At 44.7% G+C, this 25,556-nt stretch overlaps 1 protein-coding gene across 4 annotated transcripts in view; it reads right to left on the bottom strand.

Moving 5' to 3' along the window:
• Positions 1-834: 834 nt before the first annotated feature.
• LOC120940127 (mitogen-activated protein kinase kinase kinase 3-like) overlaps positions 835-25,556 on the bottom strand; it is a 181,982-nt gene continuing 157,260 nt past the window's right edge. For all 4 annotated transcript variants that reach the window (XM_040352789.1, XM_040352788.1, XM_040352787.1 and 1 more), the window contains exons 9-17: positions 24,498-24,571; positions 22,778-22,842; positions 18,689-18,781; positions 13,481-13,669; positions 12,825-12,973; positions 8,758-8,889; positions 6,442-6,571; positions 3,240-3,417; positions 835-1,317 (exon numbers count right to left, since the gene is read on the bottom strand). In XM_040352789.1, coding sequence (XP_040208723.1) covers positions 1,089-1,317; positions 3,240-3,417; positions 6,442-6,571; positions 8,758-8,889; positions 12,825-12,973; positions 13,481-13,669; positions 18,689-18,781; positions 22,778-22,842; positions 24,498-24,571 — 1,239 coding nt within the window. In that variant the 3' untranslated portion in view covers positions 835-1,088. The remainder of the gene's footprint in view (positions 1,318-3,239; positions 3,418-6,441; positions 6,572-8,757; positions 8,890-12,824; positions 12,974-13,480; positions 13,670-18,688; positions 18,782-22,777; positions 22,843-24,497; positions 24,572-25,556) is intronic.

The following is a 25,556-nucleotide window of genomic DNA, read 5'->3' as shown; positions in this document are numbered from 1 at the left end:
CGTGTTGTACGTCACCACGCTTTGTTCATCATTTTTCAAAAACGATGGCGTGGGGGCAACGTCGTTTTTAATGGTGAAGTTGGAAAAACGTAGTTTTTTGGACATGCTGAAAAATTACATTTTTTTTCATGCCGAAAAACAACCGTCTGTATGCGGCATTAGACATTCATTGGAAGCCATATCTGGCCCTAGTATTGGAATGTGGTACCCTCTGGACCACCAGAATCCAATGGGCCCATGTATGAAGGTGCTTAGTCTTTAGACCTAGACATTCATTGGAAGCCATATCTGGCCCATGCTGACATGAAGTGTTGTTACATCCTTTATACATCCTTCATCCTTTATGTGTACTAATTTAATTAGTACATTTTTGCAAACTTGAAATTTTTACAGCTTCATCAACCTGCCAGCCAAAGAAGCCCCTATTCCCTTTTCTCAGATGTGTGATGTCATGTGCAAGTGTGGATCCCACCAAGACAAACACAAGATCTCTAAGTTCTGAAAAGCAGGGGGTGGGAATCAGAAGTTGGAGGGAAGGGACACACCCCCTTCACATACCACACAGGAACAGAGCTGAGGCTGTGAATCAGCTGGTGATCCCTCCCCTGTCACCATTTTTCTCTTGGTGTCAGGAAAACTTTTCAGAAGTGACTCATGCCAATAGCAGAGGAACAAAGCAGTGGATAGAAATGACACTTAGTGCTCTGGATTGAGACAAGTACACATTATAGAGGGATATGCTTTGTTCATATTTCACGTCTGAGGTTTACAACCACTTTAAGATCTGCCTTGAGTTTAGTGTTTCATGAAATAAAATAATTCCAATAAACAATGTTAAGGGAAAGATACATTCTTTGACCTCCGACCGTTCTCCAGGACTATATTGCTTGATACATTTGTATGACTTGTGGCAGTGTGTTGATGGTATGTGTCCTTCCAGCAGTGTCTATTATATCCCAGGGATGTCTAAAGACTCTGTGGCCTCTTGATGAACACAAGCAGCAGGAAGACACAATGTCTTTATGGATTCCATTTTTTTGCACTGTGTAATCCTTCATTTGTTTACATTGTCTACACTGACAAAAAAATTAAATACTATGACTAACGAAAGGATGCCTTAAAAGTTCCTCCGCTGTGGGCCTCCTTTTCTCTTCCACAAATATTGCTTTCATGAAATCTCTACAGGAATCTGAAACATTGTCCGGCAGTCTGGGCTTTGTTGGCTGAGTAGCTATTTTGAAAATGGCAGCCATGGCTTCGTATTCCGCCCATGGTGGTTTCTCTGTCAGCATTTCCACAACCGTGCATGCCACACTCCTTTAGGACAAACAGAAGAAAAGAACAGGGTTACACTTCGAAAAACAGTCCTCCTGAACATCAAGCTTTTTTTTTGTTTTTAGCTTAAAGTGGAGTTCCACCCTAAAAATGAACTGTCTATTAACAGCTTGCCTTTAATGTAAAAAAAAAATTGTTAAAATTTTTTTTTACTCACTTCTATTTGGCTGTTACCAGGCAGATTTCGTAATCTGCCTACTTCCTAGTCCTAGGTGGTTCAACTTCCTGTCCTAAGACCCCATTGCCTCCTGGGAAATGATGACACTCATTTCCCAGGAGTCTCTGGGCATTACTGTACCTAAATATAGCCCAGCATGCACCTCTCCCTGAAAACCAGGAAGAAAAAGGAACCGAGCTTTACATGCCCACACATATGATAGATACTGCCACAACATGAGCTCGAGGATAAAAGGCAAGTGTTTGCAATGATTTCTGGAACGATTGGGGAGCTATTAACCGGTTAACGCCCGCCGCATATATATGTACGTCCACAGAAACGGCGGTCGGAAACCCGCGGGGAGCAACCCGGACGAGGGCACGGCTATTCGTTTCTAGCCGCCCCCTCGCGATCGCTCCCCGGAGCTGAAGAACGGGGAGAGCCGTATGTAAACACGGCTTCCCCGTGCTTCACTGTGGCGGCTGCATCAATCGAGTGATCCCTTTTATAGGGAGACTCGATCGATGACGTCAGTCCTACAGCCACACCCCCCTACAGTTGTAAACACACACTAGGTGAACCCTAACTCCTTCAGCGCCCCCTGTGGTTAACTCCCAAACTGCAACTGCCATTTTCACAATAAACAATGCAATTTAAATGCATTTTTTGCTGTGAAAATGACAATGGTCCTAAAAATGTGTCAAAATTGTCCGAAGTGTCCGCCATAATGTCGCAGTCATGAAAAAAATCGCTGATTGCCGCCATTAGTAGTAAAAACAAATAATAAAACTATCCCCTATTTTGTAAACGCTATAAATTTTGCGCAAACCAATCGATAATAGGTAGAAGAATTCGGCCTAAACGTATATATGTTTTTGGGGGATATTTATTATAGCAAAAAGTAAAAAATATTGCATTTTTTTTCAAAATTGTCGCTCTATTTTTGTTTATAGCGCAAAAAATAAAAACCACAGAGGTGATCAAATACCACCAAAAGAAAGCTCTATTTGTGGGAAAAAAAGGACGTCAATTTTGTTTGGGAGCCACGTCGCACGACCGCGCAATTGTCTGTTAAAGCGACACAGTGCCGAATCGCAAAACCTGGCCTGGGAATTTAGCTGCCTAAAGGTCCGGGGCTTAAGTGGTTAATATGTTTAAGGGACTATTTAATGTCATTAATTTTGGCTTGCAAAAATAAAAATAAATTATGCCCGAAACCCCGCTTTAAGGCCCATTTTATATGATCGGACCACTTGGATCCGCCTGTCCGTTTTTTCAGGCGATCGGGCCACCCATTGACTTCTATGGGGAGGCGGATATCAGCTAATATGTGTCCGCTGACACCCGCCTGGCATATAATCAGACAAGATCCACTGAAAACAGACATATGGCGATACGTTCGCTATCCGTCCAGCGGGTTGGGTCGGATCGGATGAAAACGGACAGACAGATCCAAATTCATGCAGGATGGTTTATGTGATTCATTAACACACTGTATATAATTATCTACAGCAGCCTGTATTTTTTGGCATAGTTAACATGCTTTTATTTTTTTATAAATACGGTTTTGGAAGGTTCAGTATTTTAGGAAAGGATTCATTCATTTGTTTTCTCAGGTTTCATTTTTGTATTGCTATTTCTAAGTCATGTTGACAGGTTATTGCCTTGGCTATTCATATGTATTCATAGTGTTCTTTTCACATTTATTCAGTTCATCTGTCACTAGGAATTATTCTGAAATACCTACCACACATCCGCTTTCCTCCCATATCCTTCTCCGCTGATCACCTCTGGACTCATCCAGTACGGGGTCCCTGTCACCGATTTAATTCCGGTCCCAGACATACAGATGGTTTGGATGCGTTTGCTGGCCCCAAAGTCACCAAGTTTTACATTCCCAGCTGAGTCTCTTAAAATATTGGCACCTGCACATAATGGGTAAAACATCTGTAATATCATATGTTCACAAGAGAATCCGGTCTCCCTTCCCATTGTTATAAACGAGTACAGGTTTGGAAATCCAGGAAACAGCCAGGCAATGTGCCATAGCGGAGGGAGCTGGGCCTTTATCTCTCTTACTCAGCCTTCCTGTGGTATCTCTCATTGCTTGTATGCTGTGCTATCTAGTATATCAGCAATAGTACATACTGTTTCTTGAATATTGCCTCTCAGACGGATCCAGAAATGGCATTGCTCCACTGTGCAACTCCTTTGAGTCATGGAAATTCCTGTACAAATACTATAATCCCTTCTACAATACTAAAGGAATACTACAGCGCACTAACGTGATTTACCTCATGTTGCAGACCTGGGCTAACAGCCTTACTAGCAATTTTTGGAATGATGTTGTTAAGTCTTGTTAGGATATCCTGAACTTAAAGTGATTGTGAAGGCTTTTTTTTTTTTTAAATAACAAACATGTTATACTTCCCTCCTGTGTGCAGTTGGTTTTGCACAGAGCAGCCCGGATCCTCCTCTTCACTGGTCCCTCTTTGCTGGTCCTAGCCCCTCCCTCCTTTGAGTGCCCTTCAGCCAGCAGCTTGCTACAGGGGGCACCCAAGCCGAGTCAGAGCTTCCTGTATCCATTCAGACACAGAGCCCTAACTTGGCCCTCTCTTTGAATGAGAGATGTATACTAAAAAGCAGTCTTGGCAAAAAGCATTTTAATATACCTTATAAGATCATGTACAGCATATTGGATATAGTACGCCTATGGGGGACATCATCGCCCAGACCAAGTTGATTCCCTCCAGGACAAGTCCTGCAGTATGTTGCCAAGGCTATTGAGGAAGGAATCATAATTGGCCCTTACCAAATCATTCACATGAGCAGTCAACGTGATACCTAAGTACTTTATGCCCTCCGTGTTCCAGACGTAGGGGTACCGTGCTTTACGTCTTGTACAAGTAGATGCGTCAATACCGAGACCCAAAATAAATGATTTGCTATCATTAACTTTGTAGTAAGAGACCTTATTAAACAGTTGTAACGCATCATATGTTGCCGCCAGGGATGAGTCCACCTCCGTTAGGATTATTATAATGTCGTCTGCGAAAAGACTAATTGAATGTGTATGTTTCCCCACCTGAAACCCTTTATATCAGGGTGAGTCCTAATGTAAATGGCAAGTGGTTCCATCAGCAAATTAAATATTAAAGGGGATAGGGGGCACCATTTCTCCCACTGACACAGCCAATAGAGCACTATTCCTCCCTATGATACCAGCAATGGGGCACTATTCCTCCCCCTAATACCAGATGTTTACTAACAATGATGCCAGGAAAAATTCCACTCCTGCTGGCCAAAGTCCGGCCCTCCAAGTGTCTGAATGACAATAAATCGGCCCTTTGTTTAGAATGTTTGGAGATCCCTGGTTTAGAATATAGGGCTAAAATAGCAGACAGAATGCCATCAGAAAACCCAAAGGATTCCAGCACTTTGGCCAGGTACATCCAGTGGATTCGATCGAAGGCCTTCTCCGCATCCAACGATAAGAGCAGAGAAGGCCTTCGCTGCACCCGTGCTAGATGAATGATATTGATCATTCGACGCGTAGCATCTGATGTTTGTCTGTTCTTTGTAAAACCCATTTGATCGGGGTGTACAATTGTTGGGAGAATATCCACTAGGCGCATAGCTAACAATTTAGCATAAATCTTGAGATCGATATTTAATAAAGAAATTGGGCGAAAATTCGGAGGTGAGGTGGGCTCCTTCCCTGGTTTAGGCAAAGCAACAATTAAAGCTTCCAACATATCAGGTGGGAAAGAAGCAGAGGCAGATTGGAACACCTGCAACAAGAATGGGGACAACACAGTTTTGAAAGATTTATAGTATTCCCCACTAAAGCCATCAGGGCCTAATGACTTATTCGCGGGAAGCGAATCAATCACCGCAAGAATTTCTTTTTCAGTAAATGGTAAATTTAAAGATTGCAACTGGGCTGATGACACTTTAGGCATTGGCAATCGCCCCAGAAATTGATCTATAATCTCAGGAGTAGGTTGGGTAGTGGAGGGGTCGTCTTTCAGATTGTACAAGGATCCATAATAATAGCTTAAGGCATCTGCATTTTTTTGGGGATGATACGCTTTTTGTTTGGATTGAGGGTGAAACACATACGGAATTTTGAGTTTATGCCTATGACCTTTAAGGATCTGGGCCAGTAGTTTCCCTGCCTTGTTTCCAGTGGTGTAATAATTCATCTTAAGTTTTTTGGTTGTTTTTTCAAAATTCTCAAGGAGAAGTAATCTAAGATCGTACCTAAGCCTTGTCAGTTGACTGGAGAGAGTTGGGGATGTTGTTTGTTTATTCAATGTTTCCAATTTAGAAATATGGCTTGTCAACTCAGTGATTCGCCTCTGCCTCTTAAGTCTCGCCCCGGCCTGTATACACATACCACGCATGTACGCCTTGTGGGCGTTCCATAATACAAAGGGACTTTGCACTGAACCTGCATTTGTCACAAAAAAAGTTGGTCAAATGCAAATTGAGAGCATCCTTAACTTCCTGTTGTTGCAATACATGTTTAATTTTCTTGTACAATTTTCCTTTAGATTTATGAAAAACCATATAATATGAGGTCAAAACTAAACAACATTTTCAATTAGATCCAATTAGGCAGGCCCTTGCACTACATAGTTGAAGGTAAATCTAAGGAAAATTGTACAGAAAATTGTATAATGTATGGCCAACCTAAGTTTGAATAACATTTTTATATTTACATGTTATCTTTAGTATTTTAGTTCTTACAATGATTAAAAAAAAAAAAAATCAATACACATTTTCTTAATTTTTTTGACAGAGAGTGGAAGAAATTGCTCAGATTCAAGAGTTAGGGCAATGCACTTAGGGTCATTTTCCCTCACTGTTCCTGTTTTTTATAAGGTGGTATTGGTCCCATTGACTTCATAGGAAAATGCAGTAACAATCTTCTTACACTTCCTTACCTTTAATGTCTCTGTGTACAATCATATTGCTATGTAAGTATGACACTCCTTGCAGAATCTGCCGTGTGTATCGCCGGGTGACATTTTCTGTGAGTGCACCATAAGCTTTGAGCTGGTCTTTGATCGATCCCTGTAATAAAAAGGTATGTAAAAGAAAAATTAGTGCATTCTTCACATGGAGTGCAGACAGCTGGACAATGGAACAAGCGGGTCACTATCAGAACATGATAGTAGATTTTTGTCTTCAGATTTACCAAAACCATATAATATGAGGTAAAACCTTAAAGTGGTTGAAAACCCTTACAGACCACTTGGCCCTACAGGTAAGCCTAGATTAAGGCTTACCTGTAGGTGCAAGAAATATCTTCTTAACCTACACGGTTAAGGAGATATTTGCAGAGAAGACTGCACCGATGTCTACGGCGCACACTGAGCGTGCCGCTAATGAATGGGACCGCGTCGTCCCTAACGCTCCCACGCGCATTCGCGGGAGTGATGTCATCGCTGTTTCGGCCAGTCACAGCACTGGAGCAGCGATACCCGGAAGTCACTCCGGGTATCATGGTGGCGGCGGAGGAGAGGAACGAGAGTCGCTGCAGGGGCTTCGATCTCAGGTAAGTAATTCATAATGAGCTAGTATGCTACGCCTTTCTCTTGTAGTTTTTTTTAAGCAAAACTTTCACAGGGTTTAGTTCCTCTTTAAGAGTTTCAATTTGTATGCAATCAGGCAGGCCCTTGCACTGCATGGTTTTGGTAAATCTGAAGATAAAAATTTGCAGAAAATCTAATAGTGTGTATGGGGTCTAAAGCAGGCCATACAGTAACACATTTTTACCACAGGTTGAAGAAAATAAAATTGCTCAATTCCCCCATTAACACAATCTGTGTTGATGAGGAAATCCCTCCCACTGAGCTTCTGATATCGGGAGATTTCCCAGCCATCAAAATAAAATGATCACTGCGTGCAGCTATAGCCACCAGCAATAATCACATGAAAATTCAGACAGACTGGTTGTAATAAAGTTGATTGATGGATCGACTTCAGTACAACCAGCCTTCCTATACACAGATTGAAATAGGGCTGGTTCCCGCTGAACAGTCAGAATTTTGATCTTCCTATGGCCGGCTTAAGGCTAGGATTAGAGACAGGGCTACCAAGGTTAGTTCTAGGATATGCTTAAAATTCATTAGGGTAAGTTCTGAAAGGCTTATATATTTAAAATAATCATAATCTTTGTTGATAACATCCAAAAATGTATTTAACGTGGTTGTAAAGGCAGAATGTTTTTATCTTAATTCATTCTGTAAGTGTGCAGCAGCCCGCCTAATATTTACTTGAGCCCCATCTCAATCCAGCAATGTTGCACAAGAGACTTGGCTGTCCGGGACTCTCCCTCCTCATTGGCTGAGACAGCACCGAAGAGTTGTTGGCTCCCGCTGCTCTCAAAGTCAGTGAGCCAATGAGGAGAGAGAGGGGGCGGGGCTGGGCAGCAGCTATGTGTCTGAATGGACCCACAGAGCTGCGGCTCGACTTGGGTACCCCCAAAGCAAGCGGCTTACTGTGGGGGCACTCAACAGGAGGGAGGGGCCAGAAGTGACGGCGAGGGACCCAAGAAGAAGAGGATCTGGGCTGCTCTGTGCAAAACCACAGAGCAGGTAAGTATAACATGTTTGTTATTTTGAAACAAAAAGAAAAACAAGACTTTACTATCACTTTTTTAGGCCCATATGAAAGATATAAAGTTGCAGTAGGCTTTGCTGAAATGGTTAAAGCGGAGTTCCACCCAAAAGTGGAACTTCCGCTTTAAGCACTCCTCACCCCCTTACATGCCACATTTGGCATGACATTTTGAGGGGAGTGGGGGCTTCGGTAGGAGGACTTCCTCCTTCCACCCAGGGACCGCCTTGGCGACTTCTCTTCTCGCCTTAGGCGGCCCCTCCCTTTAGGCGATCTCCAGGGACACATAACAGGTCCCAGGAGATCGCCTGTCCATTCATAGAGCGCAGCGCGACACGTGCATGTGCAGTGAGTGCCCTGGCCGAGAAGCCGAAAAGCTGTCACGGCCGGGTGCCCACACTATGAATGGAGGCGCCAGCCGGAGAGGGGTAGGAGAGGAGTGGAGCTCCGGGCGGCCGCGTCGCTGGACCGTAGAGCAGGTAAGTGTCTGTTTATTAAAAGTCAGCAGCTACACTTTTTGTAGCTGCTGACTTTTATAAAACACTAAAAAGGCTGGAACTCCCCTTTAAAAGTAATACTGTACATAGATAAGTATAGGTCCTATTGGTCATATGATTTACATAGAATATCTAGCTCACCCCTGGCATGTATTCCACAAAGATGGAAAGCTTCCTCTCCGTGGGGTCCCGCAAGCAGCCGTAATATTGAACTATTCTATCATGTCTATGAATCTTCAGCAGCTGGATCTCGCACTCTAGAGCGTTCACTTCCTGCAACCAAAACAACACAGGCTGGTAATTTTTCCAAACAGTCAACTATTGCAGTAACAACGCTGGGCAAATGCCACAACTTAGATAGCCAATGTATCCAAATATTATAGCTGGCTCCTAATATTTGTGTTCTTGGGGGGAAATACATGTTCATGACCTAATGGGTTATATGTACCCCTGCAACCTGCGCCAAAATGTAAACTCCCTTCCCAAGTCCCACTGTCATTACTGAACTGGAAGGTAATCCCACCCCGCCTTTCAGCTCAATACGCTGTTTTGGCCCCAGGTCTCAGAGAGAGCTCAGTAGTAAGGATGAGCTTAGGCGTGTTCGCACACTTCACGTGCAGAGCCCGCCAGGAAGTCGACACGGTGCTGCGCTAATCACAGGCAGGGAGACAATGTCCCAGGGCTCGGCTGCAGAGATCAGGAAATGTCTCACTGCCTGTGGTTAGCGCAGCGCGGTGCCAACTTCCTGGCGGGCTCTGCACGTGGACTGTGCGAACACGCTGGAGATCATCCGTAATCAGTAGATTAGGAACATGCATTGTACTCCATGGTGACACCAGTGGGAATTACATTTTCTGCTACTCTCTACAAACATCTTCACGATTCTACATTCATTTATTCACCTACTAATTCAAAAACATAATTCAATATGTTTATAGATTTTAGTCCTATAGCATATATTCGAAAACTTTAGAAAGTAATTAAAGTGATCTACTAAAGGAGACGAGAATGTTCACACAATTGTGTCAATTAACCAATCACATACAGATGCAATAGGTAAACTGGAATTTTCTTTCATATGTTTGGATAATTGAAGTGAACCTTTTATACAATGTATTGGATGGATTGATGTGAACTACGTTTGTTTGTAGGATACTTATCAAGATCTTGGAATATACACCCCTCACATTTTTGTAAATATATTATTATAACTTTTCATGTGACAACACTGAAGAAATGACACTTTGCTACAATGTAAAGTAGTGAGTGTACAGCTTGTATAACAGTGTGAATTTGTTGTCCCTTCAAAATAACTCAACACAGCCATTAATGTCTAAACCGCTGGCAACAAGAGTGAGTGCACCCCTCTAAGTGAAAATGTCCAAATTGGGCCCAAAATGTCAATATTTTGTGTGGCCACCATTATTTTCCAGCACTGCCTTAACCCTCTTGGGCATGGAGTTCACCAGAGCTTCACAGGTTTCCACTGGAGTCCTTTTCCACTCCTCCGTGACAACATCACAGAACTGGTGAATATTAGAGACCTTACGCTCCTCCACCTTCAGTTTGAGGATGTCCCACAGATGCTCAATAGGGGTTAGGTCTGGAGACATGCTTGGCCAGTCCATCATCTTTACCCTCAGCTTCTTCAGCAAGGCAGTGGTTGTCTTGGAGGTGTGTTTGGGGTCCTTATGTTGGAATACTGCCCTGCGGCCCAGTCTCCAAAGGGAGGGGATCATGCTCTGCTTCAGTATGTCACAGTACATGTTGGCATTCATGGTTCCCTCAATGAACTGTAGCTCCCCAGTGCCGGCAACACTCATGCAGCCCCAGACTGACACTCCCACCACCATGCTTGACTGTAGGCAAGACACACTTGTCTTTGTTCTCCTCACCTGTTTGCCGCTACACACGCTTGACACCATCTGAACCAAATACATTTATCTTGGTCTCATCAGATCACAGGACATGGTTCCAGTGATCCATGTCCTTAGTCTGCTAGTCTTCGGCAAACTGTTTGCAGGCTTTCTTGTGCATTATCTTTAGAAGAGGCTTCCTTCTGGGATGACAGCCATGCAGACTAATTTGATGCAGCGTGCAGCGTATGGTCTGAGCACTGACGGGCTGACCCCCACCCCTTCAACCTCTGCAGCAATGCTAGCAGCACTCATATGTCTATATCCCCAAAACAACTTTTGGATATGACACTGAGCACGTGCACTCAACTTCTTTGGTCGACCATGGCGAGGCCTGTTTTGAGCGGAGCCTGTCCTGTTAAACCGCTAAATGGTCTTGGCCACCGTGCTGCAGCTCAGTTTCAGGGTCTTGGCAATCTTCTTATAGCCTAGGCCATCTTTATGTAGAGCAACAATTCTTTTTTTTCAGATCCTCAGAGAGTTCTTTGCAATGAGGTGCCATGTTGAACTTCCAGTGACCAGTATGAGAGAGTGAGAGCGATAACACCAAATTTAACACACCTGCTCCCTATTCACACCTGAGACCTTGTAACACTAACAAGTCACATAACAGTGGGGAGGGAAAATTGCCAATTGTGCCCAACTTGGACATTTTCACTTAGGGGTGTACTCACTTTTGTTACCAGCGGTTTAGATATTAATAGCTGTGTGTTGAGTTATTTTGAGGGGACAGCACATTTACACTGTTATACAAGCTGTACACTCACTACTTTACATTGTAGAAAAGTGTAATTTCTTCAGTGTTGTCACATAAAAAAATATAATAAAATATTTACAAAAATGTGAGAAGTGTACTCACTTTTGTGAGATACTGCATATGACTTTGACTATCATGCTATCATTATGGCGATTTACTCACATTAGGTCTGGATGGTTCCCCATTGGAAAGTTGGTCCTTCTATTTTAAGATTCTGTGTACAAGACTATTGGCTGTTTAATGATTGCACTTGAATTTCCCACCCAAGAGGCAGTGGCTTCACCTTGGCTTAATCATTTGCACCTCTATGGGCAACATACACATGCTATGAATTCCAGTCTACCCTACTGGGTGATATCACTCTAATAAAGATCAGGAGAGGGTTCCAATGTACCGATTCTGTCACATTCTCCTGAAGAAGGATTCCCAAAACGCATCACTCACATGTGAACTGTAATCATAATTTTTGCATGTTGTGAACCCCTATGTGGAGAGTAATATGTAATGTTGTGTAATAGATTTTTAATAGTACATAATACCATATTTGCCAGGGTATAAGGCGACTGGGCGTATAAGACGACCCCCTAATTTTCCAGCGAATATGTTGGTTTTGGGATATACTCACCGTATAAGATGACCCCTTCCTACTAGTCTGTCTGGAAGTTGAGGGGTAGCCGGAACAACCGCTGACAGGAACCGGCTTTTATTAATTTTTTTTCTTCAAATCTCACTGTGCCATTACATGCCTCATTGTGCCATTACATGCCTCACTGTGGCATTGCATGCCTCACCTACCTTATCCCTGACATGCAGAGTCTCAGTCAGATTGCGGGCGTCCATTGTTCAAAAGCCACGCCTCCTCCTCGTGCAGTTCCATGATAAGCGGAACACTCAGTTTCCCAGCAGACACTGTGTTCAGTGTTCCACCTATCACGGATGTCCTCTCGTCCGAGGCCGAGGATGAGAGGACATCCGTGATAGGCGGAACACTGAACACAGGCTCTGCTGGGAAACTGAGTGTTCAGCCTATCACGGAACAGCACGAAAAGGAGGCGCGGCTTTTGAACAATGGACGCCTGCAATCTGACTGAGAATCTGCATACAGGTACCGGCGTATAAGACGACCCCCGAGTTTTGAGGCATATTTTTAAGTACAAAAGGCCGTCTTATACGCCAGAAAATACAGTAAAAAATCTTTTTTATGGTACTCAGTTTCTCTTCTATATGTCCACACAAACTACATATTATGCCCATAGTTTTACATGATTTGCTGGGATGTGGACATATAGCACACACAGTCTGAGTTTTCCTCCTGCTATAAGATACATATTATTGTTTTAACACTCGCAACCCTTTTGGTGAATTAGCCTGACTATCAACGTCAATGTAAACCTTGTAATCCCAAATTAGTAACAAGTACCGAGAGATAAATAAACAACAAAGCCATTTAATCTATCATAATTTTTCAGAACCTTAAACATCTGGAAGAAAAACATCAGAAAGACCAGAAAAAGGTTATTATGGATAGCACTCACCTTGCTTGTCTCTTGACTGTCCGGGTCAAATGGCACCTGCTTGACAGCTAGTTCCCTCCCCCTGTCCACATCGTAGCAAAGGTAGACTTCCCCAAATGCTCCTCTCCCAAGCAGCTTACCCAGCCTCCAGTTCTCTGGGGCCTGTGGGGCTGTAACACAAGGCTTTTTATTACTTCATGTTCGGCCTGATATACTGATTAGCAAACAAAATCGATGATGCTATTATCATTTTACTGTATTTTACAAGCCCATATGAAGTCTCACACCTTTCGTTTCTATATACTGACTTATGTTATCATTTTTCAATAATTGTAAATGCCTTAAAATACCCTTTTTACTCTTATTGGAAATGCAAATCCTACGCTTCCACGCCAATGCTGGCAGAGCTGAGTAACAGCAAAACCATTAATCACAATGGTCCTCGTATAGACATGCATTGGAGAGGAAGATAGGGAGTGTGTCAGACCAGGTCTCTTAGTAGAGCATTAGGTCTGTACTGATAGTGTAGCTTGTAAAATTCAACAGTCCCATGCATCGAATTTTTCTGTCTGCCCGGAGCAAACATGAGTGTCTGAATTTGAGATTAGTTTTTCTTTGTATCACGTATATATTTATCTATATATATCTATATATATATATATGCACTGAATACTTACATATTTTGCAGGGATCGGCAGGTGTGGAATGTATGAATGCTAAGTTTTTCTCTGAGCTGTTCCACCTTTTCTTTCTGGGCTCATCAAACTGCAGAGTGCTGTCTCCATTAACACTCCTCGTTCTGCTGCTGGGACCCAGATGGAACAAATTTTCTGGGGGTATGTAACTTCTTGGAAATGTCTGGCGACCTACACAACACAGTGATAAAAGACCAACAATCTGTTGTATAAAGAAAATGACTGTAAAATGTGATATAACAAAAGAAGTAGAGGGTGTGATTGCAGTGTTGCCAACCGTCAGTATTTTTACTGGCAGCCAGTAAAAAACAGGCAATTTCCTCCTGCCAGTAAAAGGAAAAGGTTGTCAGTAAAAAATATGGCTGTGACGCTTGGCTAGGTTCAGAGCCGGCCAAGACCATCTGAATGCCTGCTACAGTGTGTTTGGGCGGCTCTGGCGGAGGTGGTGCCTGAGCATGTCCTGTGATGTCATGGTGCAAGAGAGCTAAGCAGAGTGGCCAGAGCCTTGTGTGCGGGTCGGGAGCAAGGCAGGCCGGGAGAGGCACTGTCAGTACTGTTTAGACTGAAGTGGACTAGAAGGAACCTCTGGCGTGGAGAGTGACTGTCGCTGTGACTCAGGAGGGGACATGTCGTGTTGGTGATCTGTGCTGCTGCACACTGCCGTCATTGTCACTGTGAGAGTCAGTTTCATAAGTGTGTGCCTGACCAATCTAATTTCTTACCCTCCTGAATCCTGTCCCTGAGCCACTTACTATATCGAAAATAAAATAAGAAATGTTTTTTTCATTATGTATCTTAAATCATATTGCTAATTGCATATTATACTTGTTTGTAGCCTAAATACTCTCGTTTGCACTTAAAACGGTAATGCCGTGTACACACGGTCATTTTTCGGCATTAAAAAAAATTACATTTTTAAAAACGTAATTTAAAATGATGGGGCCAGATCCACAAAAGAGATACGACGGAGTAACTGCTGTTACTCCATCGTATCCCTTGTCCTAACTTTGGAACTGATCCACAGAAGCAGTTTTCCAAAGTTAGGCAGAAGATCCGGCATGTGTAATTGAATTACACTGCCGAATCTTAGGATGCAGTACCGCATCCGCCGCTGGGGGCATTTCGAGTCGAAATGCCGCTTCTAGTATGCAAATTAGCACTTAGGGCGATCCACAAAGCTTTTCAGCTTCGTTTTTTCGCCGTAAGTTTTAGTTTGCAAGTGTAAAACTAGGGCTGGTTTTACAAAGTGGAAAGTTAGTAACACCATGTAAAAGCCCATTCAAGCGACGGCATTTGGTATGCATTCCTGAGGGAGAACTCCACGGCAATTTGTAAAATCAAAACCGGCATGGGTTCCCCCCCCAGGAGCATACCAGGCCCTTAGGTCTGGTATGGGTTGTAAGGAGACCCCCCCTACGCCGAAAAATCGACATAGGGGGTCCCCCTACAATCCATACCAGACCCGTATCCAAAGCACGCTACCTGGCCGGCCAGGAATGGGAGTGGGGACGAGCGAGCGCCCCCCCCCTCCTGAGCCGTACCAGGCCGCATGCCCTCAACATGGGGGGGTTGGGTGCTCTGGGGCAGGGGGGCGCACTGCGGGCCCCCCCACCCCAGAGCACCCTGTCCCCATGTTGATGAGGACAGGACCTCTTCCCGACAACCCTGGCCGTTGGTTGTCGGGGTCTGCGGGCGGGGTGCTTATCGGAATCTGGGAGTCCCCTCAAATAAGGGGGCCCCCAGATACCGGCCCCCCACCCTAAGTGAATGGATATGGGGTACATCGTACCCCTACCCATTCACCTGGAGGCAAAGTGATAGTTATTAAACACACAACACAAGGGTTTTTAAAATCATTTATTAGTCTGCTCCGGAGGCCCCCCCTGTCTTCTTTAGCTCTAATACCAGGGAGGGCTTCTTCTTCCGTTCTCCGGGGGTCTTCTCCGCTCTCCGGGGGGGGTTTCTTCTTCCGCTCTCCGGGGGGGGGGTCTTCTCCGCTCTCCGGGGGTCTTCTTCTATCTTTGCCGATCTCCGCTGTTGACTCGGCGCACCCTGGTTCTTCTGCAGCTGTCCGGTGCCTTCTCCTTCAGCGCTGGCTGCCTGCTATCTTCGTGTGTTAGCTCAATTACTAGCAGGCAGCCAGCGCGGTCTTCTGTGACGTCATGTTCTTCTCTTCTCTTCTTCTCCCTTCTTCCGATGTTGACACGACGCCTCTTCTCACTGCAATGATGGAAGCGCGCCTTGCATCCCATTTATATAGGCCTCACCGTCCCATCATGCTCCGGTAGGTACCCACGTGGTGGGTGCCTACCCACGTGCACCCACCACATGGGTACCTACCGGAGCATGATGGGACGGTGAGGCCTATATAAATGGGATGCAAGGCGCGCTTCCATCATTGCAGTGAGAAGAGGCGTCGTGTCAACATCGGAAGAGGGGAGAAGAACAGAAGAGAAGAAGATGACGTCACAGAAGACCGCGCTGGCTGCCTGCTAGTAATTGAGCTAACACACGAAGATAGCAGGCAGCCAGCGCTGAAGGAGAAGGCACCGGACAGCTGCAGAAGAACCGGGGTGCGCCGAGTCAACAGCGGAGAGCGGCGAAGATAGAAGAAGACCCCCGGAGAGCGGAAGAAGAAACCCCCCCCCCGGAGAGCGGAGAAGACCCCCGGAGAGCGGAAGAAGAAGCCCTCCCTGGTATTAGAGCTAAAGAAGACAGGGGGAGCCTCCGGAGCAGACTAATAAATGATTTTAAAAACCCTTGTGTTGTGTGTTTAATAACTATCACTTTGCCTCCAGGTGAATGGGTAGGGGTACGATGTACTTAGGGTGGGGGGCCGGTATCTGGGGGCCCCCTTATTTGAGGGGACTCCCAGATTCCGATAAGCCCCCGCCCGCAGACCCCGACAACCAACGGCCAGGGTTGTCGGGAAGAGGTCCTGTCCTCATCAACATGGGGACAGGGTGCTCTGGGGTGGGGGGGCCCGCAGTGCGCCCCCCTGCCCCAGAGCACCCAACCCCCCCATATTGAGGGCATGCGGCCTGGTACGGCTCAGGAGGGGGGGGGCGCTCGCTCGTCCCCACTCCCATTCCTGGCCGGCCGGGTAGCGTGCTTTGGATACGGGTCTGGTATGGATTGTAGGGGGACCCCCTACGTCAATTTTTTGGCGTAGGGGGGGTCTCCTTACAACCCATACCAGACCTAAGGGCCTGGTATGCTCCTGGGGGGGGAACCCATGCCGTTTTTTTTTATTTGAAAATTGGCATGGAGTTCTCCCTCAGGAATGCATGCCGAGCGACGCTGTCAAATTTTTTTTTTTTTTTTCGACGCAACTTTTTTAAGCCGGCGCGATCCACAAAACTCGGCGTAACGTAACTTCGCGCATGCGCAGTACGGCCGGCGCGGGAGCGCGCCTCATTTAAATGGGACTCGCCCCATTTGAATAGGAACGCCTTGCGCCGGCCGGATTTAAGTTACACAGCCTGAAATTTCTAGGTAAGTGCTTTGTGGATCGGGCACTTAGGTAGAAATTTTAAGGCAGTGTAACTTAAATGGGATTTTTTAAGTTGCGCCAAGGTTTTTGTGGATCTGGCCCATGGTGTGTGGGCTTCACATCGTTTTCCGTCTTCTGAAAAACGACAAAAAAAAATTCGAACATGCTTAAATTTTTTATGTCATTTTTGAAAATGTCGTCTTTTGTGTTGTAAAAAATGATCATGTGTGGGCTAAAACGAGGATTTAAACTCGCGCATGCCCAGAAGCAAGTTATGAGACGGGAGCGCTCGTTCAGGTAAAACTACCATTCATAATGCAGTAAGCACATTCATCACGCTGTAACAGACAAAAAAGCACGAATTGTCTTTTACTAACAAGTAACCAGCTAAAAGCAGCCCAAAGGCGAATAGAACTTCCCCTTTAGAGTGACGTCGTACGTGTTGTACGTCACCGCGCTTTGTATTTTGTTTCATGACAAAAAGTGATTGTGTGTACGGGGCATAATTTTTTAACTTTTGGAAATGCCAGTAAAAACTTGGCTGTGCCAGTAAATTATGGGTGGTTTGTCAATAAATTTCAGTCTGGTAGGTTGGCAACACTGTGTGATCGTAACCAAGTTCCTTGGGCCTACAGTGTTGTCCTAACCATTTTTAATTGTCCTCTCCATCACCATCACCTCGAGTAAGGCCGGCCATAGATGGAGTGATTTTCTTTGCTGCAGCCAAAATAGCTTGATTCCCCCGCCTCAAAACAGTCAGTGTTGAGGGGGGATCCCTTCCGTGGAGGAAGCTGTCCCCACCAGAAGAACACATTGATTACTGCAGGTATAACAACCACTAGCAATAATCGCATGTAAAATCAGGCAGGTTGGTTGTACCCAAGTTGATCGACCAATCAACTTGGATACATTCAGCCTGCCCATACGTGGTTCGAATCTCGGCCAGTTCCTGCTGAACCTTCTATCGCCAGCTTACGTGTGCAGCTGCATATTTTTGGTGTAACCTCCAGGGCTAGTCACATGTACAGCCTATGTGGAGCATATTAATCAGAGGAAGGGCACACACAGTACATTTCCTGTGACTGGAGGTGGTGGAGCCCTGGAGAAAAAGGCACTTCCCCTGAGGGGACAATATATGCAAGGTTGATGAGAGGTGGGGGCTTGTTATATGTGCAGAAGTGGGGATGTAGGTTGGGAGTTTTATATACTGTAGGTAATGATGTGGTCATGTTGTAGGTTTAGGGGGTGTTAAGTTTGCAGCAGTAAATTCTGACTGTAACTCAGGTGAGCATTCAATCTAGCACAGGGACACATGTGCTGCAAGCAAAACCACAACATTTTGAGAATAAGTGCACCTCTGTAATATTTAGTAACTGTTGTGTTTTAAATCCTACTAAGAAGCTTACAATTCTATAATTGTAATTTCTATAATGCAGAAGTGCCCAGGAGGCACCAACGTCTGGCAACTGAACAGCTAACCATACATTAATCTTGGGCGAGAGGGCATAGAAAAGGCTGATATTCTGGAATTTATTACAGAACAGTTGTTTAATGTGCACTCATTCTGTAGAACATGGGATATGGCATAGAAATAATTCTAAATACAAAATGTCTTAGTAAAATGATGTGTATAGTTTGATCAGACATTCATCATTACAGATGGTTTTCTTTTCGGGGGGCTACCTTGATCCACTTACCATCGGTGTATTCCTTCCGACTTTGGGAAAAGTGATACTGACGGGGAAAAGTGCCTCCTTTACCAAACCTCTCATACAAGGGAATTTCAAAATCTATTTCAAAAACAGTAACAATGATTAGAACAATGAATTCAGGAAAACAATACAAATATCAAGGGCTGGAATTATGACGTTAGCTGACTTACAGTAAGAATGAACAAATAACATACAGCTGATATCTAATGCCGCGTACACACGACCGTTTTTCATGATGTGAAAAATGCAATTTTTTTAATTGGTCATTAAAAACGACCGTGTGTAGGCTCCAGAGCATTTTTCTTGACGTGAAAAATGGCCATTAAAAATTTAGAACATGCTCTAAATTTTCACATAGTTTTTCACGTCGTGGGTAGACTTTAACGACGTGAAAAAAACACGCATGCTCGGAAGCAAGTAATGAGATGGGCGCGCTCGTTCTGGTAAAACTAGCGTTTTTAATGGAGATAGCACATTCGTCACGCTGTAACAGACTGAAAAGCACAAAGACTGAAAAGCCAGAATCGTCTCTCACCAAACTTTTACTAACACTAAATCAGCAAAAGCAGCCCAAAGGGTGGCGCCATCTGAATGGAACTTCCCCTTTATAGTGCCATCGTACGTGTTGTACGTCACCGCGCTTTAAGCGAGCATTTTTTTCACGATCGTGTATATGCAAGGCAGGCTTGACAAGGACATTAAAAATGGTCGCGTGTACGCGGCTTTAGGGTCCATGTACACTAGCAGTTCCTAAATTTAGGATTTTTTGGCATTTTTTTTCCCAAAGCTCCTAAACTCAACTCCATGTACATAGACTTTTAGGATCGTTTAGGGAGCTGCTGCAGTTATCCGTTCAACCTCCCTCTCCTGAACGTGGAAGAATTGCGTTCAGGATAGGAAAGTTTTGACCGCCAGCTGCAAAATCGCGGTAAAATCGTGCCACAATTTTGCAGCGTTTTGCGTTTTCCCACGGCCAGCAGTCAAAGTAGATTAATAGGTGGATTCAGGTACGGCGGCGTATTAGTGAGTCGGCGTAGCGTATCGTATTTACGCTACGCCGCCCTAAGTCAGAGAGGCAAGTGCTGTATTCACAAAGCACTTGCCCCCTAAGTTACGGCGGCGTAGCGTAAATGGGCCGGCCTAAGCGCACCTAATTCAAATGAGGATGAGGGGGGCGTGTTTTATGTAAATTACTCGTGACCCGATGTGATTGACGTTTTTTACGAACGGCGCATGCGCCGTCCGTGGACATATCCCAGTGTGCATTGCTCCAAAGTACGCCGCAAGGACGTATTGGTTTCGACGTGAACGTAAATTAGGTCCAGCCCCATTCACGGACGACTTACGCAAACAACGTAAATTTTTCAAATTTCGACGCGGGAACGACGGCCATACTTAACATTGACTAGGCCAGCTATTTGTTCGACTAACTTTATCGCCTTACGTAAACGGCGTATCTTTACTGCGACGGGCAAGCGTACGTTCGTGAATCGGCGTACCTCGCTGATTTACGCATTCTAGGCGTAAATCAGCGTTCACGCCCCTAGCGGCCGGCTGAACTAGACAGCTAAGATACGACGGCGCGGGCCGTCGTATCTTAGCTAGGTTTAAGTGTATCTCAGTTTGAGAATACACTTAAACATACGACGGCTTAGATTCCGAGTTACGACGGCGTATCTACTGATACGCCGGCGTAACTCTTTGTGAATCTAGCCATAAGTGTACATAAAGCCTAAAACCAGCCCAAAATGGATCAACATTTGACCGGTTCAGCGGGGACTGACTGAAGTTCGATCCATGTATAGGCACTCTGGTTCATGTTGACTAGCCTGTTGGTTTTTCCCCGAATGATTAGTGCGGCTAGGTACAGTCAGCAACATTAATCATTGGTTTCTGCTGGCAAGGAAGGTTCCCCACCGACAGAACACAATACTTCTGTGGGAGGGATTCCCCTCATCAACACTGTGTTGATGGAAGAACTGAGCCATTTTCTTTCCTTCCATAAACCAGGCCATAGATGGATCAAATTTCAGACAGTTCAGCAGGGACCGGGCGAGATTCGATCCATCTATGGGCAGGCTGATTGTACCCAAGTCGATCCATCTATGGGCAGGCTGATTGTACCCAAGTCGATCCATCTATGGGCAGGCTGATTGTACCCAAGTCGATCCATCCATCGATTTAGGTACAACTAGCCTGTCGGATTTTTAGCTTGCAATTATTGCCAATGGCTATAGCCACAAGCAGCAATCACCGGCAGGGTCGGTTCCCCATTAAAAAAATAAACTCCGCCGGGAGAACACAATAGCTCCGTGGGAGGGATTGCAGGAAACAATCTATGGCCTCTGGGAAGGGTTTATAGCGTAAACCAATCTGAATGAAGTCACTAATGTGTTTGTTGCTTGTAACATGGCAACTAATGTTTGAGAAATTAAATTAAAAAAAGAGAATGTTGTTTTAAAATATGTAGCTGTAGCTGTTGAAATCACTAAATAATTTAACACTTAATAAACTTTTCTTACAATGAGAGCATTTTTAGCATTTTCTCTCACAAATTTAAAAAAATTATATCTGCACTTGGCCACTCTATTGCGCCAGAAATGAAATTATTCTCTGATCACACCAACAGTTTTTTTTTTCCCTGAAAAAAACAACCTGACAGCTCTGGTCGGAGACACTATACTAACCATGCAATGTTAGTTCAGCGATCTCCCGCTCTGAGACTTTATGTTTTGACAGCTCAGCCCCCATCCATCTTGACCCCCCCCCATCTTGCCATTGGCTGCTGGTTTTTCAGCATGCACGACCAACAGACCAACATCCACACTTGCAGAATGACGAACATTTTTTTTATTTTTAACCGCCAAATGTCTCCCCACATTCTGCCTGTGTGTACGGGGCCTAAAGGGGTTGTAAAGGTACAATTTTTTTTCTCGAAATGCCTTCCTTTACCTTAGTGCAGTCCTCCTTCCCTTACCTCATCCTTTGCTTTTAAATGTCCGTATTTCTTCTGAGAAATCCTCACTTCCTGTTCTTCTGCCTGTAACTCCACACAGTAATGCAAGAAAAAAAAGGCTTTCTCCCAGGTGTGGAGTGTCGTGCTCGCCCCCTCCCTTGGACTACAGGAGAGTCAGGACGCTCTCCACGTTGCAGATAGAGAAAGGAGCTGTGTGTTAGTGGGCGTCCTGACTCTCCAGTAGTCCAAGGGAGGGGGCGAGCATGACACTCTACCCCAGGGAGAAAGCCTTGCATTACTGTGTGGAGTTACAGACAGAGGAACAGGAAGTGAGGATTTCTCAGAAGAAATAAGGACATTTAAAAGCAAAATGGAAGGATGAGGTAAGTGAAGGAGGACTGCACTAAGGTATAGGAAGCTATTTAGGAAAAAAAATTGTACCTTTACAACCCCTTTAAGGCTGGCCATAGATGGAGTGATTTTCTTTCCTGCAAGCACAGGGTGCTGCCCCCACCTGGGGAACACAGTGAGTATTGCTAGTGGCTATTACAAACTAGTTTGGTTTTATTGAAATACTGCCAAATAAACCACTGAACAGCACTGATGGAAAATCATGAGAAAATGTAATCAAACATGATTTTTGCGATTAACTTTGAATGCTAGAAAGTCAGGAGAATACTCTTGATACTCAGTTGTGTGACCCAATCCATTATGATTTTTGCAAAAAAATGATCTTTTAGTAACCCTTTGGCTTCCAATATGCTGTTTAGTGGGATTTCTACAGTGGGCCTGTGTTAGAACTGTGGAAATATCTGTGCTCAACAACAGACCAGATTCTACTTGCCATTCCTCAAGTCCAGGGTGGACTTTTTAAGCAGCAATTTGACTGGATGATACAGATGACACAAACGCCTCTCCTCCACCCCACTATGAGGACCATGACGTTTCCCACTTTTATGCTCTTTCTTTCCCTCTCTCTTATTTCTATCAGCATGAAAACACAACCAGCACGAAGCAGACATTTGACCCCTCACCCCATGGACATAAGGGGTTAGGAAGGAGAGAGACACAGAGGTTATACTAGTTATACTTTTCCTAAGTTTCATGAACTTTATTACCTAAACATTCAAAGCTGTCTTTCAGCTGACCTTTTCTTCTTGGAACCGGCGTAGAAAAAGCTGGGCTGTGGGCCAAAACAAAAACCATTCTGTTACATGGGGATTCCCCAGAAAAAACATAACCACAAGACGTAAAAGAAAACATTCTGCTAACAAGCTCTGCCTGGGCCTCAGAGAGCCGACATAAACTGTGTACTTTGGGTGCCGAGGAAACAAGACACATCTGGAGAGATGGATACGAAATAGAGACACTTCTGGTTCTGTGTTTGTGTGTGTGTGTGTATATATATATATATACACATAGGTGTGCGCAGCCTGTTGCATTAGGGTGTGCACCTCAAAGCTCCAACACATATGCGTTTGTGACATATTTACTGGCCTTTTCCCCGCTCTCCATCCTGAAACAATGGGGGGACCTGGGCAGCAGAAAGAAGAGGAACAGGGACAGGAGGGGTGGCATATATTGGTACCGATCCCTTGTATTTTCCTCCTGTGGCAGCTGAATGTCAGCGGGAGGGAGAGGAGGAGAAGCCAACTTTCAGCTGTTGCAGGAGGAAAATACAGATCGGTTCCACTAAATTCCACCCCCACCTGCTCTTCGTTCCAGGTTCTGGGGGTTGGCAAGGAAGGATCATGGTTGACCTGTCACTTTCCTGTGATTGACGGGTTGCCAACCCCAGGATTAGGGTGTGCCCAGGCACACCTGGCACACCCCTTGCGCACGCCTATGTATATAGATACACAGACCTATGCATAATACAAAACACATAACCACTGATAAATGAGTATAGGAAGATAAACATTTAGCTTATCAGACCCATTCAGATGTGGACTCTCTAATTTTCACAATGATCCTTCGAGTATTAAAGCTGAACTCAAGGCAAATACCTGAAAAAAAGGATGAAACACATAGAGAGCCGTTTTACCTGTCAAATGATTTGTATTTCTGTCCATCCAGTTGCAAGCTTTGCAACAGAGAACAACCCTATCTGGTAGGGCAGAGGAACAGAACCTTCTGCAGTCAACCAATACTTTCATGTCTTGTCCCTCCCACAGCCTTTGACTGTACAGTGAAAGGAGAAGCGGTGCACTGATCAGCTCATCTGCCATTCTAATTTTTCCTCCTATTAGCGTGTTTATTGCTCTACAGCACAACTTCTTGGCTCTTTGTGCATCTTCTCCCTTCCCCAGTTTGAGCTCTGCTGTACAACGACTGCAAATTTATAATACTAAGCCAAATTCAGGTGCTTACACTGCTTGCATTATTAAAATACTGTATTTATTTATTTTATTACAACACTCACTTTTTCACCCTGCAAATCGGTTGCAAATAGTGTGTGCGTGTTTTAATCCGATAATGCAATTTGGGCTGCCTCGGTGAGAAGGTGGCGGGACGAGCGCCGTCAGATTACATACAGCGAGAATTTTCTCTTTACTCAGTTACTGTGAATTATTCATAATAATGATTATTATTATGAATAATTCTTCTTCTTATTAATAATATATTATGGTTATATTTTTCTCTTTCCAGGTTAAGCCCACTTTTTCATTACGTACTGGCTGCAACCAGTAGTCAAACACTACATTGCAACTCAAAGAGGCCAACGGAAGGATACAGGAAAGCCCTAAGATCTTTAGAAAAAAGGGTAACACATCCTAAAAAAAAAAAAAAACACCAAGAAGATCAAAGTCTAACCCGATTTTCAGTTTACATTCGTACCTGTCCAGAGATTGGTCCAGTGAATGACAGCTACTGGAGAGAGAGCCATTTGGGCTAATAAAGGAGTCCAGCACCTGTGGAAGGTAATACAAAACATTGAAATAAAAAAAAAAAAATTGAGATCCAGGTTTGGAAGATGCTGTGCCAGAAGCTAATCAAATGCCGCCATCTCTGTATCTCTGTTCTATCCTGACAGCCATAGAGACATAATATCCACTCCTACACAGATAACCCAGTTTTGACAGGTACCCAGCTCCCACTGCCGCTCGGGTCACCTAGGAGACTTGACTGGAAGCTCTCCTTTCTCCCTCCCTGCAATCTTCTGGGTCAGGTCACAGAAGATTGCCCAGCCATTTTTGAGGTGCAGCGCGACTCGCACATGCGCAGTGCGCACCCGGCTGTAAAGCTGCAAGCTGTCAGAGCCGGGTGCCCACACTTGTGATGCCGGCAAGGAGAGAGCCGAGGGTCCAGGCGGTTGCATCGCTGGATCGTGGGACAGGTGAGTATGTGTTTATTAAAAGTCAGCAGCTACACTTTTTATAGCTGTTGACTTTTAATAAACATAAAAACAGGTGGAACTCCGCTTTAAGGGTTGAAGATCTGGGAGCAGTTTTAATGTTAAGGGCCCTTTCACACGGGGTGGATCAGTAATGATCCGCCTCCGTGTGTCCGTAAGCTCAGCGGGGATCGCTCCGTAAAATCCCCGCTGAGCCGTCGGCTGACAGGGCGGTCCCCGCACACTTTTCTCCGCTCTCCCCTATGGGGGGATCGGATGAACACAGACCGTGTGTCCGTGTTCATCCAATCCGATCCGCAGACGGAAGAAAAAATAGGATTTTCTTCCGTCCGCAAAATCGGATCTTTGCGGAGGCGGGTGATTACGGGTGTCAGCGGATGTTTATCCGCTGACACCCACAATCACATAGGGACCAATGTAGGTCCATTTTTCATCCGCAAATGGATGGATAAAAAAGCGGACATACGGTCTGAAAGGGGCCTAAGGGTCCAATTAGAGAATTGGGTTGAGGGCTCCTTTTTAGGGAAGTGTTCCGGTGTTAA

This window comes from Rana temporaria, chromosome 5, assembly GCF_905171775.1.
Source record: "Rana temporaria chromosome 5, aRanTem1.1, whole genome shotgun sequence".
NCBI classification, from domain to species: Eukaryota; Metazoa; Chordata; class Amphibia; order Anura; family Ranidae; genus Rana; species Rana temporaria.
This window is presented reverse-complemented; position numbering and strand designations above follow the sequence as displayed.